At 35.9% G+C, this 17,998-nt stretch overlaps 1 protein-coding gene and 1 long non-coding RNA gene across 17 annotated transcripts in view; one reads left to right on the top strand and one right to left on the bottom strand.

Annotated features, from left to right (window-relative positions):
- Positions 1–9,361: 9,361 nt before the first annotated feature.
- traf3ip1 (TNF receptor-associated factor 3 interacting protein 1) overlaps positions 9,362–17,998 on the bottom strand; it is a 62,547-nt gene continuing 53,910 nt past the window's right edge. For 15 of the 16 annotated variants that reach the window (XM_009304952.5, XM_009304953.5, XM_009304954.5 and 12 more), the window contains 2 exons: positions 10,603–10,826; positions 9,362–10,151 (listed from right to left, as the gene is read on the bottom strand). In XM_009304952.5, coding sequence (XP_009303227.1) covers positions 9,986–10,151; positions 10,603–10,826 — 390 coding nt within the window. In that variant the 3' untranslated portion in view covers positions 9,362–9,985. 16 annotated transcript variants of the gene reach the window in all.
- LOC141376200 (uncharacterized) lies at positions 10,829–14,796 on the top strand. The gene is made up of 2 exons (XR_012385619.1): positions 10,829–11,632; positions 11,867–14,796. It is a non-coding gene; the product is annotated as an uncharacterized lncRNA (long non-coding RNA).

Here is a 17,998-nt window from a genome sequence, read left to right as displayed (position 1 = left end):
AACATTTTTAGTCAGTGTGATCGATGTAAGTTGAAAAAACTTAAAAAGTTAATTTGATTCAACAAAAAAATGTAGGGCAGCAAGCATAGGAAAATGATCTAAACTTTTTTTAGCAGGATGCTAATGGTCTAATCCGATTCAATCATATATGCTAAGCTAAACTAAAATTAATTGATTAAAAAATGGTAAAACACAACTGTTTAGCTCTAGGTCACTTTTAAAATAAGCCTATTTCCAAATGAAGGTGGAGAGTTCCTTTAAGACCTACATATTGATAATAGGATAAAAAAATATATTGATTTATCGGAACTTTAAAGCAAGCAAGTAAGCAAAGTAGAAGCAAAAACAGTCAGTCCATATAAATTGTTTACAACCACTTACCTTAAAAAAACAAAAATTGTAAATCCAGTGAATCATTGTTCAGTGCAGTTCCAGGCCACATCAACCTAGAAAATGGCAACTTTTCATTTTTTATTAGTCTTAGTACACAATGTAACTACAGAAGAGTCAAGCTTTAAATAGGAAAATTATCCAACTTTTTTTTTTTTTAAGCAAGATGCTAATGGTCTAATCCGATTCAATTATATATGCTAAGCTAAACTAAAATGAATTGATTAAAAAATGGTAAAACACAACTGTTTAACTCTAGGTCACTTTTAAAATAAGCCTATTTCCAAATGAAGGTGGAGAGTTCCTTTAAGACTTACATATTGATAATATTAGGATAAAAAATATATTGATTTATCGGAACTTTAAAGCAAGCAAGTAAGCAAAGTAGAAGCAAAAACAGTCGTCCATATAAATTGTGTACAACCACTTACCTTAAAAAAACAAAAATTGTAAATCCAGTGAAGCACTGTTCAGTGCAGTTCCTGGCCACATCAACCTACAAAATGGCAACTTTTCATTTTTTTATTAGTTTTAGTACACAATGTAACTACAGAAGAGTCAAACTTTAAATAGGAAATTATCCAACTTTTTTTTTTTTAAGCAAGATGCTAATGGTCTAATCCGATTCAATTATTTATGCTAAGCTAAACTAAAATGAATTGATTAAAAAATGGTAAAACACAACTGTTTAACTCTAGGTCACTTTTAAAATAAGCCTATTTCCAAATGAAGGTGGAGAGTTCCTTTAAGACCTACATATTGATAATATTAGGATAAAAAAATATATTGATTTATTGGAACTGTAAAGCAAGCAAGTAAGCAAAGTAGAAGCAAAAACAGTCAGTCCATATAAATTGTTTACAACCACTTACCTTAAAAAAACAAAAATAGTAAATCAGTGAATCATTGTTCAGTGCAGTTCCAGGCCACATCAACTTAAAAAATGGCAACTTTTCATTTTCCATTAGTCTTAGTACACAATGTAACTACAGAAGAGTCAAGCTTTAAATAGAAAAATTATCCAACCTTTTTTTTTTTTTTTTAGAAAGATGCTAATGGTCTAATCCGATTTAATTATATATGCTAAGCTAAGCTAATTGTAAATGGATTACAAAAAATGTAAAACTCAACTGTGTAAATTTAAAGTATAAGCAACAATAATAATGAACTAAGTTTCACTTTTCAGAAGAAAAAAGTATCTTGTTAAATCATGGATCGTTTATCTTGCCGGTTATGGTGCATTTAGTTTCTTTTGACCCCCACTAATAAGGCATAAAAAAGGGTTTGTTATTACAAAAGACCATTTAATGTATGAAAGCGAACAACACAAGTCCACCTGTTCACTGGTCTTCTTGCTAAAGAATCACAATGACTTCTGACAGTCCCAAGGAAACTCTGGCTGGTGTTTTCTCCAGGGGCCACAGCAGGAGAACATTCAGACAAAAGAGCCCCTCAGGGCACACACCGAACTAATCCAAACGTTCGCTCAGGGATCTCAAGCAGGTGCCCAGGTTTTTCGAGGGCCTCAAAATCCTGATCTTCAATGGCCCGGTCAACTTACTCAACAGACGATGAAGTGTGTGTGTGAGCCTGCGCTGCAGCTGTTTCAAGCTCTGCCAGACTAAAAATCAAAACTGATGTGCTGATACAGGCTTTTAAAATGTTATTCGCTGTTTTCGCTCTGTCCCACATGCTCGGCTTTTCCGAAGCGTGGTGTGACACGTTAAACACGTCCAGGCCTCTTTGTGAACTCATCAAAAACTCATTGGCTTGGCATGTTTATCGCAGCTCTGAAACGCAATTCAAAACAGTCGTTAAAAATGTCGCAATGTTTACTCAAAGGTGACGTGCGCAATTTTTTAAGTCACTGGCGCCACCAAACAAACTGGAAAGAAATAGCTGTGTTCAGTCTCTGTGTGTAAATTGGGAACACGGTTCAAGTTTATTGTACATCCCACATTGCGATGCATTTGAATACAATACATTTGATTTAAGTGATTGAATAAACAAAATAGCAGTATTATTAAGAGTTTTTAACACCTTTTTGTTTCATATAATCATATTCCTTTGGGGTCGGCATTTATTTTAAAGGTGCAGGATGTAAGTTTGACACCCAGTGGATGAACTAGGTTTTGCACATCTGATTCAAAATACAAGCGCAGGTTGCCAGATTGACGATATCAACTGGAGCAAGCCTGACTGTCAAGCCTTAAAGGGTCACGAAACACCAAAACACATTTTTTGAGCTGTTGACAGTCGTATATGTGTCCCACACTGCTAAAAATACTATTAGGACACCTATATTTCACTAAAAAGTGTAAATTGGTTGTTTTTGCGTTATTTACAGCTGTGCATTTTTGCACTGTTATTTACAGTGTGTTGCATTAATGCATGAGTAAGGCTTGGTTCAAACCAATCAGCGCGCTCTATTGTGCAACTTTATTAATATTCATTAGTGTCATTGTGTTTACACCACAGAGACGCCACGTTGTGTTGGCAAAACAAGCGTGAAGTGTTGCTTTTATAGTTTGCTGCCATTAAGTTTCGTTTTTATTTTCTCTCTGTGAGAGCTCAGCTGGATCACGTGTGGATTAACAGTGTATGCGACGCTCGACAACAATAACTTACGTGCCTAAGGAGGAACATTGTTTACCTGAGAGCTGTTCTCATCTGCAAACGCTGAAATCCGGATTCGCTTGTAACGTTAGTCTTCTCTTCATAAAGACGCGGCTCTAGTTGCTGGTGATTGTCCTGTCTCTACAGATTTGGTAAGTGAGCGACCAGTGCTCTTTGTTTATTCAGTTTGTTCGTATCGAATTAAGTTAACTATTGCACTGAGTGCAAACATAGCACCGCATTTTGTGACCGGAATAACACACGCGGCTTTCTGACGCTACCTGCCGTGTGCATCAAAGTTTCCGGGAAATGCAGAGTTTTTTTTTCTCTCATTCGCCGTGCGGTATCAAACATTGCATGAAAAATACACGCTAAGAGCAGTTCCTCGAATCAAATATCTCGTTTTTCGCGAGGGGCATGAATGAATTCCCTGAATGAAAGAGCCAAACTGCAGTTAAAGTCCAACATTTAATAATTTGGCAAATAATTCGACTACAGATGTCAATGTAGGTTAAACACCATCACTTTCTCATGTGTGTGTATTTTGACTGAAACTCGCACGCGCCCAAATAGACACTCCCACACCATCCCACTTTAGTTCCTCCGACACTCCCCCCTAAACAGAGCTGGACACGCCCACTTTTCTGACTTTTTCCAAAGTAGAGGTGTGAAAACACCCTGCTGAAACGAGGGGGTTTCATGGCCCTTTAAGGCTGATTTAAATCGTGTTCTAAATAAAAGCAACGGCACGCGATAGAAGGAATAATCTCAATATCAAAAGGATTTTCTGTCCTAACCAACACCTGAAATCGATATATTAGAAACAACTTCTATTTCTTGCAGCTGTAAAACAGGACAAACTGACAATGATCACACCTCATCCAGTGTTAAATGCTAATAACGTGAGTTTGAATGCCAGTTTGCATGACATGTATTGCCATACTACAGAAAGCAGCAGCAGATAGTTCACCTTAGATCTTGAAAATAAAATAAACCATTTGTAATTGCCCTTTAGAACTGTCAGTGAAAGCCAACACATACGAGTGATTCAGCATGTACATCTAATCATGTTAAAGAGGTTTAATGTGTATTAATTAAATAACAAACCTTATTTTGTTGGAGTGCAGTAAGTGCACTATTCTGTGCTTCTGAATGGTTGTATTTAAATTTCTGTGGTGTTTCGTCTGGTGCAAACAGCCAAATTGCTTATTAGGCAAGGCAAGTTTATTTATATAGCACATTTCATACACAGTGGCAATTTAAAGTGCTTTACATAAACAAGAATAAAAGAGACAAGTGTTAGAAAATGAAAAGAAATAATAAAAATAAAAAATTATAAAAATAAGAATAAAAAAATAGAGAAAACAGATAAAAATGTGTTAAAATGTTATAAGATAATGAAAAAGAAGAAAAAAAAATACTGCAAATCTCCTCATGTACCGTGTTGTTAGGACACAAGGTTACAATATAACCTGCTCACCTAATGTTTACGTCAATAATATCTATATTATTTGCTAATTAATATCCACCTCATGTGCAATCTGAACCGGTCTCATTTCCGCATCTTCAGTATCTGGTTGAGTGAACGAAGACGCGTTTTGGCTCCTGCTGCTGACCGTGATTACTTGTTTTAAATTCTTTTATCAGAATGTTTTATCTGAATATTTTATTTGGAATTTTATTTGTAATTCTGGACAATCGCGCATGAAAGTGAAGAGCGGAGGGGATTGGTTTGGGGGGAATGTGGATCCTAGTGAAGAGTGGGGGGTGGGAGGTCGCAGATGAAGAGGTAAATGTAAATGTAATGTGTATTTATAGAGTGCATTTATTGTGTATGGTCATTCACCCAAAGCGCTTCACAATCATGAGGGGGGTCTCTCCACACCACCACCAGTGTGCAGCATCCACTTGGATGATGTGACAGCAGCCACAGGACAACGGCGCCAGTGCGCTTACCACACACCAGCTATTGGTGGAGTGGAGAGACAGTGATAGAGCTAATTCGGTGGAAGGAGATGATTGGGATAGAGGGACTTTGGCCAGGACACCGGGGTATTGCCCCTGCTCTTTCACGAGAAGTGCCATGGGATTTTTAATGACCACAGAGAGTCAGGACCTCGGTTTAACATCTCATCCGAAAGACGGCGCCCACTGACAGTGTAGTGTCCCCTTCACTTTCACTGGGGCATTAGGACTCACAGACCACATGTTGAGCGCCCCCTGCTGGCCTCACTAACACCACTTCCAACAGCAACCTAGTGTTCCCTAGTGGTCTCCCATCCAGGTACTAACCAGGCTCAGCCCTGCTTAGCTTCAGTGAGTAACCGGTCTTCGGCTGCAGGGTGATATGGCTGTGGCCAAGAGGGTGGGGGTTTTGCAGACAAAAGTGAAAAGTGGGGTTATGGGGGTATTAGTCGTGGGCCCTTGATAATGTCTCTGAGAGCCCCCTAAATGTGTGGGGCACCCCTGATCGGGGATCTCGCCGGAATATTTGAACAGTTTAAATATGTTCACTTGGCATGTTTCTTAAATATCCTTAACACTTCTTAGATCAAAAACTTACATACAGCAACTTTAATAAATAATTTAATAACAAAAATGAAAGGTGAGATCATTTGTGTTTCAGACAATATGATGTTCTTTTGAATTTTTACACTCAGTAAAATGATGTTTGCTCAAACTACTTATTTTAAACGAGTCGAAACAATTCTTGAGGTTTTTTGGGACAACTTAATTTTCATCAATCTATTTATTTATCTATTTCATCAATCTATTTAAAGGTGCTCTATTTAAGCTTTTGACTCTTCTAAAGCATAAAAAAATACCATAATATGTTTGCAGATATTTAAGAAACATGCCAAGGAAAGGTTCTTGTTCATCGGAAAAACAATACTAAAGTCAGATATTCTGCTTTGAAAATGTGTGTGTTAAGTGCTGGATCGTCTGTCTTTGTTTTTTCTTAAATCGCCCACTACCACTTTAGCCAATTATATTTCAGCACAGCGGGTTGCCTTGAAAACAGCGTATTCAATTAATTCAGTCAGGAAGGCTCTCAAAGTACGCACCTTTGACCGAAATGCGACCTCTGGTGGACAGTAGCAGACTCCGAAATGAGACGAAGATGCAGAGTTCAACATGAGGTGGATATTAATTAGCAAATAATAAAAATGCTACGAAAGTAAACATTAGGTAAGCAGGTTACATTGTAACTCTGTGTCCTAACAACACGCTACATGAGGAGATACATGAGCTGTCTCATTTCAGAGGCTGCATTCTTCGAAGGATGAGGGGGTGCTTTTTTGTATTTGTTCTGAATAAACCTCTAACTACCAAACTGCAAACACTATAAAACAATCACAATTCACACTTTTAACAGAAACATAACTGTTTATTAGACTTCACTACAAAAGTAATATTCATTTGTGAACTATGATACAAACAACATATACACAAAATGTACAGCATAAAGTACGGACGTGTTTAAAATCGCTTACAGTGTAGATGGTCGGCTCTTTTACAAAGTAAATGGATATTTACTGATATATATATATATATATATTTACTGATATATATATATATATATATATATATATATATATATATATATATGTTTTTTTTTTTTTTTATTGAATTCTGTAAAGTCAATTTCACTCAATAAATAGCAAACTGTATATCGTGTCATGGTGTACAACAGCTGATAATACTGATGTCGTAAATAATCTGTATATTACATTTCAATTCTACTTTGACATCCGGTGGGGTTTAGATTTGAACTTTATCTAAACACTGGTACAGTACCACAGTATCCATAAAGCTTGACTGGTTATACGTGCAGAATAAGATTTATAAAAATGTGCTTGAGCAGATTGGACGTGTTATTGCTTCATTTAACACAGTTTCTCAACCTTTTTATTAAAATAAATATTTTCAATGTAATAATTGCTTCATGGATCTCAGTTTGCAGTAGAAAACGCTCTTAAAAGCACTCTGGAAACGGTTTCATTTGTTTTGGACATTAAACATTTATCATTATTGGAACACAATAGGTATAATTATATATTTTATTTCAAAGCATTCATGCAATCTCCTTTTACTTCCTTAAACTTTTATTAAAGGCATAGTACACCCGATCATTATATTTCTAAATTAATTTACTCACCCTCAAGACATCCAAAATAATTTTTTTATTCATGTACAAAATTGTTTTAGCTGAAATTGTGGTTCTTGGTGATTTATAAAATGCAAGGCAATGGCTGCAAGCACTTCGAGAGTCAAAAAACAAAACAAAACGAAGACTTTGTTGAAGTCTTCTAAAGACAAAAACTTAACTCCACAGTCTTGATTGCATTTACAACCGTCTGGAGCACACCGTACCTGTATAATATAGTCAATATCTTGTTATAGGAGACATGGGTTTTAATTTAATTTGCTCCTTTTTCACATCACAGTGCCAGTAGCCGCTGACTTGCATTTTATGAATCACCAAGAACCAGTTTCAGCTAAAAATATTCTTTAAAATGGATAACTCAACCAATTTTAGTTTTGGTCACAAACCTGTTTGAGTTTCTTTTGTTGAACACAAAAGATCATATTTAGCAAATTGCTGGAAACCAGTAACCATTGATTTCTATAGCCTTTCTTTTCTAATATAGTTTATTTTACATAGTTGAATATAATTTCCAGCTTTCTTTAGAATATATTTTTTGTGTTCAACATACAATAAAAAGGAAAACATATATAGGGAAACATTATGGAGAGTAAATACAGAGTAAATTGTTGGGGTGAATTATACTTTAATGTTCTACGGGGGAGAGGGGAAGAAGTCAGTTACATCTTGGATAACCTGATGGTCAGTAAATTGTCAGTGAATTTGCAATTTAGTATGAACTATACCTTTAAGCTTGTGAGTTGTTCCTTTTTTTAAATGTATATATATACACACACACACACACACACACACACACACACACACGCAAACACACACACACACACACACACACACACACACACACACACACACACACACACACACACACACACACACACACACACACACACACACACACACACACACACACACACACACACACACACACACACACACACACACACACACAACACACACACACACACACACACAAATGAATTATGTTCTGTATTACTATCTCATTCATCAAAGTGCAGAGGTGCAAGTGTAGTGTATTTCCGATTTTTGGCAATTCTAATGTCTGTAAAATCCTATTGCTTACAGCTTCAGAAAGTTACATTATATGGAAAGAACATTTTTTACAATTTATGATTTATAGCTATGTGTTTGAGTAAAACCTTTTCTTTTAACTCTGTAAATCTCAACTGTAAATTAATTTCTTTATTACAATTAAAATTGTAATGTTGCACTTTATACACTATCGGTCAAATGTTTGGGGCTCTGTAGGATTTTGAAATATTTTAAAATAAGCTTCTCCAGCTCACCAAGGCTGCATTTATTTCATCAAAAATACAGAACAAATAATAAAATTGTGAAAAACTGTTCAAAAGTAGTTTATAATTTATTTTAAAAATTTATTCCAGTGATTGTAAAGATGATCGTTAAGCTTCATTATTCCTTCATTATTCCTTCTATTATTCCATTATTCCTATAGTCTTCAGAGTCACAAGATCCTTCAGAAATCACTCTAATAATAATAATTATTATTATTATTAATGGTAATAGTAATAAAAGCAATAATAACTGGAGTGGTATTTTTACTTGCAAATACATACAATAAGAAAGCAGTTATTTAAAATTGAAATATTCATATTTAACAATTGAACATTTTATACTTACATTTAATAAAAGCAGCCCTGATGAACAAAATTAAAAAAAAAATAAAAAAAATAAAAAACTGACCCCAAACTTTTGACTTTTATTGTATATATACACAGTCAGGTCCATAAAGATTGGGACATTGAAACAATTCTAACATTATTGGCTCTGTACACCAACAGAATTGATTTAAAATGAAATGATCAAGATGTGCTTTAACTGCAGACTGTCATCTTTAATTTGAGGGTACTTGCAACCAAATCAGATAAATGGAGTAGGAATTACAACAGTTTCCATATGTGCCTCCCACTTGTTAAGGGACCAAAAGTAATGGGACAATTGGCTCCTAAGCTGTTCCATGGCAAGGTATGTCTTTTTTCCTCATTATTCCAATAACAATAAGCAGGTAAAAGGTCAACAGTTCAAGACTATATATATATATATATATATAATTTGTATATAATTTGTATATGTATATGTTTTTTTTTTTTTTTTCACAAAATGACAATTGGTCAAAAAAACAAAGCAAAAAATAAATAAGTTCCATCATTCAAGATATATATTTAGCTTTTATTGAACTTTTATATATTTAACTTCAGAAGAGACGTGCAGAATTTGTTGAAATAACCCTGACTCTCAATCACAATAAATCATTTAAAAGATCTGTTATTTTGACCACCTTTCATTTTGCGGGAGGAAAAACATTCTAAAACTCTAAATGTCAGTATTTTTATTTGAACTTTAGAAGAACAGTTGATCAGACTGTTAAATATTACACAAATATGACCATTTTACTCAAACCCATACCAATAAATCTACTGACTATAATCATCAAGTTGTCTTGTAATTTTTGCCATAGCTGTATATACTTTTATAATCTCTCTCTCTCATAAGAAAACGGAGATCAAATGAGTCGTATTAAAAAAATAAAATACAGGAAACGTATAGTGACCACACACGCATTTATCTCTCAAGCAAGTGACGAGTGCAAATCTACTGCAGACGTGAGTTTGGACCAGCGCAAACAGATCTCCCGGTCTTACAGAAGGCACCTTACATGAAGGGTTTTGGTGGAGGTTTGACTCTTGACTGTACCTGTAACCTTCTGCTGTCTCTCCACGTCTGTTAACAAGAGCTCAGTGCTTCAGCTTTCATTGGGGAAGTGTCTTGTGTTCACGTTTGCGAGGAGAAGCTGATGCTGGACACCATCTTCTGGATCTTCTCCTCGTTTTTCAGGATGTTGGACTTGACTGCGCAGATCTTGTCCTGTTGGTCTTTGATTAGCTGCTCCAGTTCGGCGAGCTCCACTTTAAGAGGCTCCACTACACCGTCTGTGATTCTGAAACAGAGAAACGTTTGACTCGCACAGAAAAACAGGATTATGAAAATGTGTACACTTATTATAAATATGAAGATGCATAAATAGAGTTATTCTGACTGTTCTCCTGATTAATTAATTGTGATTTCAAATCTTTTTACTATGCCACTATCCTTCAATATACAGTGCATCCGGAAAGTATTTATAGCACTTGACTTTCTCCACATTTTTTATGTTACAGCCTATTTCCAAACTGGATTAAAGTTATTTATTTCCTCAAAATTCTGCACACAATACCCCATAATGGCAATGTGAAAAAAAGATTATTTTAAATTGTTGCAAATTTATTAAAAATAAAAACCTAAAAATCACATGCTCATAAGCATTCACAGCCTTTGCTCAATACTTTGTTGATGCACCTTTGGCAGCAATTACAGCCTCAAGTCTTTTTGTGAACAATATGAATGTGCACCTCTGTTCCTGCAGCAGAGCCTGTGCATTCTCCTTGTTCTCTCTTCGCCAGCTCTGCAGTTCGTTCTGCATGGAGTCCATATCCTCCTGAATGTAGTCCATGATCTTTCCCAGAGGCAGAGCGCTTCGGCACACCGTCTGTATGGAGGAACGCAGACGCTCGATCTCCCTTGCCACCAGTTCACGCTCCTTCTTACGAGACGCCTCCGACACCAGCGACCGGTCCTGGAAAATACGGAGCCACAAATAATAGTAGTCAAACAATGTCAAAATTCCTGTATTTTTTTTTTAGTTTCTTCTGTCAGTGTGGAAAGGATGATGGATGAACGACTTAACAACTTACTTCTATCCAATTCACTGCCATTTATTTTGTCAAAAAAAATGTACTTGAAGCTGTGACTTTTTTTTTTTTTTTTTAAGTCTAATGTTAGCATGTTTCAAGCACATTTTAGATGCGTTTTCAAGCTTTTTCAGCATTTCCATAAGGCAATATGGTTTAACAGGACTATTAAATCGCTAAGACTGCACATGGATTATATGAATATATGTTATGTCCAGTATGGTGATCTTTTTACATGAGCAGCCCATGATAACATTGTTTTTAAATACTTAAATTACGTGGTTAAATAATGAAAAGAATCATATTTAGATGTGCATTCCCAATTTGTTTTGTCTGTATTTGTGAAATGAAAGGTTTAATTCAGTCAACAATTGCATTATTTATCAGCCTGCAGCTAGCTCTCTGCAACTCTCACATAGTCACCCACTGAAGCAAGGCAGGGCTGGGATGGATTTTTAAATCGAGGTCCTGACTCTCTGTGGTAGTTAAAAATCCCAGGCAGTCCTTTGAAAAAGTGTAGGGGTTTAACTCTGGCATCCTGGCCAAATTTGCCCACTGGCTTCTGTCCATCATGGCCTCCTAACCATCCCCATATCATAATTGGCTTCATCACTCCATTGTCTCCTTTCCACCAATCAGCTGCTGTGTGGTGTGCGGTCTGGCGCAATATGGCTGCCGTCGCATCATCCAGGTGGCTTTTTTTTTTTTTTTTTTTTATTGAACAAACAGGGATGTACAGAGTTATACATAAAACAGTATACAATGGAATTAACAACAAAAATTAATCGTGTACATTAAGTATTTTTTCCAGTAGTTGAGATGTCTTAATAGCTTTGGTATTACTTTGTATAGCAGTGAGGGAATCATTAAAAAGTTTTAGATCAATGAAAAATAGTTTACAATTTGGTACAGTCAGATCATCCAGGTGGCTGCTGCACACTGGTGGTGGATGAAGAGATTCCCCCCATTGTGTAAAACGCTTTGAGTGTCTAGAAAGGCACTATATACATGCAAGGAATTATTATTATTATTATCATCAGTACCTCACACTCATCTTATTTTAGTTATCTGAGACCTTTTTTCTTTTTCATAACACAAATTAAGATACTTTAGATAAAATCCGAGAGCTCTTTAACCACTCATAGACAGCAATGGTCCCGAGTTGTTTAAAGGGCACCTAGTTTACCCCTTTTTTAAAGATTTAATATTAATATTATGGTTCTTTTGAGTGTGCCAGTTTAGGTTCAGTTCAAAACACAGTTTAGATTTTTTATTATAATGTGTTAAAAAGTGTCATTTTAGGGAGATGTACACAGCTCGTTGTTTTAGGGGTGTGTTGCTTCACTTGAAAATTAGTTTCGACTTCCCGCCCAACGTAACAAGGGGGCGGAAACAAGAGCTCCCCGACTCGCAAACAGAGAAAAGCAACATGATTGAGAGGACCAGCATTCAGCTGTACATGTATGACTACAAAAGAGACTACAAAATCATTTGTGTCTTTGTATAGTTTTACAGCCAACTGTGTGCTAGTTTAAAGTTCCGAGCTTGTACACAGAGACTAATAACCTTGCACACTGAATTAACTTTGAGTCACCGGATGCGCCGCTCAGAACCGCGACACAGCACACCAGACGTGCACATTCGCATGTTATTTAAAATGCTAGTATTTAGATAGCGCTCTGTGGCGCGGCAGAAATATGAACAGTGTCCTGAGTCGTGGCTGGGCATGAAAATTTGTTCTGTGTGGTTCTCGACACTGGCTGATAGCCATGCAATATTCTGCAATATCAGCACTTGTACAGTCTCTTCACCCTTCCGTATTACTCCGGCAACATAGAGTGACTGCAGATCAATAAACTCACTACAGCTTGACAAATATTGCAGCTGTTGAACAACATACTGTACTTTTGAAGCTTTTTTAGCAGAGTAAATAGTAGTTTAGATTGCATCTATGCAGTTTATGTATAAGAATAGTGTCTATTTTATATATTTTTAATTTCAGAGATTCAGCGTGTCGTCATCCATTAGCCTGTCATACTGAACCGAGCAAAGACGGTTGACGTTTCGCCAAAAGATGGCGACAGAGACTGCATAATAAGAGCTCAGAAGAGAAAAATAACTGCGAAATTTCAAACTACAGCTGATCAAATCATTATAAATCAGGTAAGTGACACTCTAAGTCAATCTCTCTCTTTTGTATGTTGTAGTGCTGTATTTATACAATGGTAATTTGGTAGTGTTCGCTTTGCCTTGGCTCGTTTGGGGTTAATTATTGTGATATCCCGATTGCAAAAGAAAAATACTAGGAAATACTAGAAACTAAAACAACAAAGCATGTCATAAATCTGTCACAAACATAATTGTCATGAAGTCATAAAGAAAATATGTGTCATGGATTTTTTTAACAGCGTCATTAATATTTTTTGGAGCTTAAATACAGTGGTACAAGCTGAATTTGTCATTAAATTGTCATTAAATATCAACGACTCATTTTATAAATTATTTGACACTCAATGACACTTTTAATGAGACATTTTAATGACAAAATGTTTGTTCCACTGAAAAGCGTGATCAGAAAAATATTTATAACACAATTAGAATAGTCTCATGACAATCATGTTTATGATAGATTTATGAAAGATATGTTGTCTTGGTAATGTAAAGTTGTCATGACAAAGTTGAAGACGTTTGTTTATGTCAGGTTGTCATAACAAACAATGTCATCTTTGAATTTAAAAATACATAACTGAGCAAATGACACTTAATAACAGTTGTCATAAGGATGAATAAAATCTCACTAACGTGTCACGATTATAAAGGTTGCACGACAGTCTAATGAACACCTCTTCAAGTAAAGTGTTACCAAACTGACTCATAATAATGTCTTGATTAACGGTCTCAAGTCTTCAAGACACCTTATAAAGATAATTGAATATTTGAACATGTTGGTAAGACAGAATTAAAATTAGAACAAACATCAATGTGTGGCCACTTGACTTTTTTTTTGTTAGTTTTTTGCTTGCTTTTATCATTTTTGCTTTTCGACAACAAGCCACCAATAGCATCTGACAAGTGCTGAACACCTGACCATCAGCTTTGGTGCACCAGGGCCTTAAGAGTTTTTAGAGAAAATCACTTCCCCTGATTCTCAAACATCTCAATAAATGAAGCTTGTGACTGAAAAACCACTATTGAGAAGTCACTCCCATAAGGGAGCACTTCGTATGAATGCTATAAACGAGGTTAGAGGAAATCTATACCTACCAACAATATACTTTAGGGGGGAAAAGCACCAGGGAGAAGTCTGCATTTAGTGGTTTTCAATGTCAAGGCTACAAATGTTTAGAATTTCAAGGCAGGAATTATACAAACCTGGCAATGTATATAAAGATCAAAACGAAAGAGACATGGGATCCATAATGTGAGTGAGTGGTTAGTGAAGGCCTCCTCTGTATGCGGTGTGGTTGGGGGGTCCAGATCTGCCTCAGTCACCCTTCAGTCGAGCACTTGAAGGCCCCCCTGGCACACTGGGCCCGTGTCTATTTACTCAGCTGGGGCCACAGGCTGTGTGTGGCATCAGGCCAAACAGGCTTTATTCTTACTGCCTCCATTCCACTCACACACACACCCTCACGCAAGACGTGACTTTGTTTATTTTAGTAACAGGCTATGGCAGTGAAGTTATTTTACAACAGTATTTGGTGACGACTACTTTACATTTACCTCATTCAGGCTAAACTATTCAAGCAGTTTGTGTCGTTACGGCCATAAACACCAACATTTTACATTCTAAGACATCAAGCATGAGCTACATGGCAATACAATGGCTAGAAACCTCAAAACAGACTAAGCCTTGCATAATGTCCTCAAATGTTGTGCTGAATATAAAGGCTATGTTTACAGAAATACAGTATGAACAATGAATTGTTGGGTGAGATACAAGAAAGCCATTTTGCAAATAAAGCTGGATTATTGTAATAAGCATTTTATAACACACTTAAGCATAATATTACTAGTGTTGAAACAGTATTTCTCTCAACATGCTGGTTTAAAAACATCTCTGACTAATTTCATTTTTAAAAATGATGAAAGACTTCACACTGTCCATCCACAAGATGGCAACAGACACAGCATAATAAGCCCGTAGAGGGGGAAAAACCTGCGTAATTTTAAACTACACCTGATCAAATCATTATTAAACGGGTAAGTAACTTTCTAAGTCGATCTCTCTCTCTCTTGTATGCTGTAGTGCTGTATTTATACCATAGTAATTGCAGTGTGTTGAGTGTGAGATAGGACTCATCCTAAAGTCTTAAATGCGGAGTTATCTTTTTCTAATGCATCTCCTGTTTTATTTCAGTAAACAGAAAAAAAGAAATGCACGCATGTGTTTAGTGTTTTTTTCTTATTGCAAACACAACAGTAATGTGGTAGTGTTTGCTTTGCTTTGGCTTTTTTGAGTTTAATTATGGTGATCTCCCGATTGCAACAGAGAAATATTGGGAAATCTCTGTAGACTGATGGCATTTCATGCCGTTGTATCTTATAATTTTAAAATTTGAGCAAAATCAGCTGTTTTGTCATCACTTTAGACCAGGGGTCACCAATCTCGGTCCTGGAGGGCCGGTGTCCCTGCAGGATTTAGCTCCAACTTTAGCACACCTGCCTGGATGTTTCAAGTATACCAAGTAAGACCTTGATCAGCTTGTTCAGGTGTGTTTGATTAGGGTTGGAGCTAAAATTTCCAGGACACTGGCCCTCCAGGAACAAGTTTGGTGACCACTGCTTTAGACATTATGCTAGAGAATTATTCAAATATTAGCTCTAAAGTGACGTTTGTCAAGTGGAAACAATTTCTTCTGTTCTGATGTCAGCTGTAGACGTGAGTGAATGGTGGAAGAAAATAGTTCCTCTTAGAAAAGGATTGTGAGACTGTAATTAATTTTCATTTTAATACACATGATTATGCCAGCGATTATGCAGCTGATGTGTAAACAGTCACATTCGGACAGCTTTGATACGATAGTTTTAATCTATTTCACCGGCTTTTATCATCTACTAATAATAACAATAATTATTATCAATAATAATTATCATGATAACTAATACTGTTATCAATCAGCACCACCTCCTGGACTGATTATTTAAAGAAAAGCGATCTAATAGGATAGTAAACAGCTGCTGTGAGGCATGTTCCCCTCGTTGTCAGACATCATCTTCTGCCGTTTAAATGAAGCCTTGCCAACGCTAAAGTCAACAGTTTCTCTTTCTTTCAAATATATAACCAACCCAAACAAATGTAATTCACCAAAATGTTTGACACACACACAGCCTGTACTGTCCCACTAACACACTGATTTAATAACTGTGACAAAGTGAAAATATAGGCTATAGTCATTTCGAAATAACAGAAAAACACGACACGAAATGAAGCATAAACGGCTCGCGATTAGAATGAACAGCAAATCAGCCAGCAGAGTATCAATAACAGACTTTCATTGATCATTTTTGTAAATTGCATGACTTGCATACCTGTTAAGCTTCATGCCAGTAATCTGGTTTGCTCTATAATGCAGTGAAGTATTGCGTGCATGTGTGTGTGTGTGTGTGTGTGCTGGGAACACACACACACACTGTATTTAAGACGGCAGACATGTGAACTAGGAGAACATTTTTCCGTATCTCTGATGCGCATAAACCAAATCTGACAGATTATGACGGCTTTAACAGACACATTTCTAAGTTGTGTGTCACAAAAACACTATGAAACCTATTTTTGGAGCGCAAATTACCTATTGTAAACGAAAGTTCTAACCATTCTACCGGAAGACGCTGGTCGTTGTGGCGTCCTCCATGCAGCAGCCAAAAAAAAGGTCTATATATATATATATATATATATATATATATATATATATTACAAAAATAAGCCAAATCAAACTAAAACTCGTGACCACAGAACTGTGATACAAACTGAACTGACAATTTTGTAAATTGTCCCACTCCTAATATATATATATATATATATATATATATATATATATATATATATATATATATATATATATATGTGTGTGTGTGTGTGTGTGTCATTTGTTTCAAATTCATTTTGCTAAAATATTTTTTTATATACAAACAAAGCAAGTTTCAAATCAACTGATGTATTCAAAATGTGAGTGAACACTGTTCAGAATAAAATCTATATGTAAAAAAAAAATCTTATTCTGGCCTGTGTTTTTTAAATATAGAAATTGATTAAAAAGTAAATTATTAACAAGTCTTGCTACTAAATAGGTAAAGCCTGGTGTGATTTGAATGATATTGGCAAAGTATGAATATTTTAAGCCCTGATCAATATGTATTTTTAGGCTGGACTGTGATCCTTACATAGACTGTTAATATCTCAAATAATTCTTGCTGTGACGAATGTCTGATTTTTGGCACTTATACTATTGCTACACTGAATGACATTTTACTGGTGTGCACTGTGAAACTGGAGCGTGCAATTTATATTTAAAAAAAATTAATATACAAAAATATATGTCCTCTAAAATAAAAAAGCACATGCATGGTGAGCAATATACAATGAAGTACAGCATTATGAACATTAAAAAATCCTACTTTCTTTATTTACAAAAAGCTATAATCACCCAGTGCTACATTTATCAACCTCTATCACCCTGCCCTAGATAGACATACACTATTTATGTTTGTAATCTGAAAATATTTTGGTAAGAAGTCAGTCTCTAATCATCTGTGTTTTGAAACCAAAAGTTTATTGTTACAACTTTACAGAGTCCGGTAACTACATTGCAAACACTTCAAAGGTTAACTACGCCACTATACTCTAACAAACGTTTGAGAAGAAAGTCATTTTTCCCCCTCTGTCTCTCTCTCTCTTTCTCTCTCTCTCTTTCTCTCTCTCTCTCACTCGCTCTGTGGTTTACAAGTGTGTTCGAATTGAAATGTCTAAAAGTTGTCTGCAATGTGGGTGGTTTCTTTGGCCCCTAAACACCCTTCCCTACACAAACACCGGCCTGCACATTCAGCTCACTGTTCG

This window comes from Danio rerio, chromosome 9 (assembly GCF_049306965.1).
Source record: "Danio rerio strain Tuebingen ecotype United States chromosome 9, GRCz12tu, whole genome shotgun sequence".
NCBI classification, from domain to species: domain Eukaryota; kingdom Metazoa; phylum Chordata; class Actinopteri; order Cypriniformes; family Danionidae; genus Danio; species Danio rerio.
This window is presented reverse-complemented; position numbering and strand designations above follow the sequence as displayed.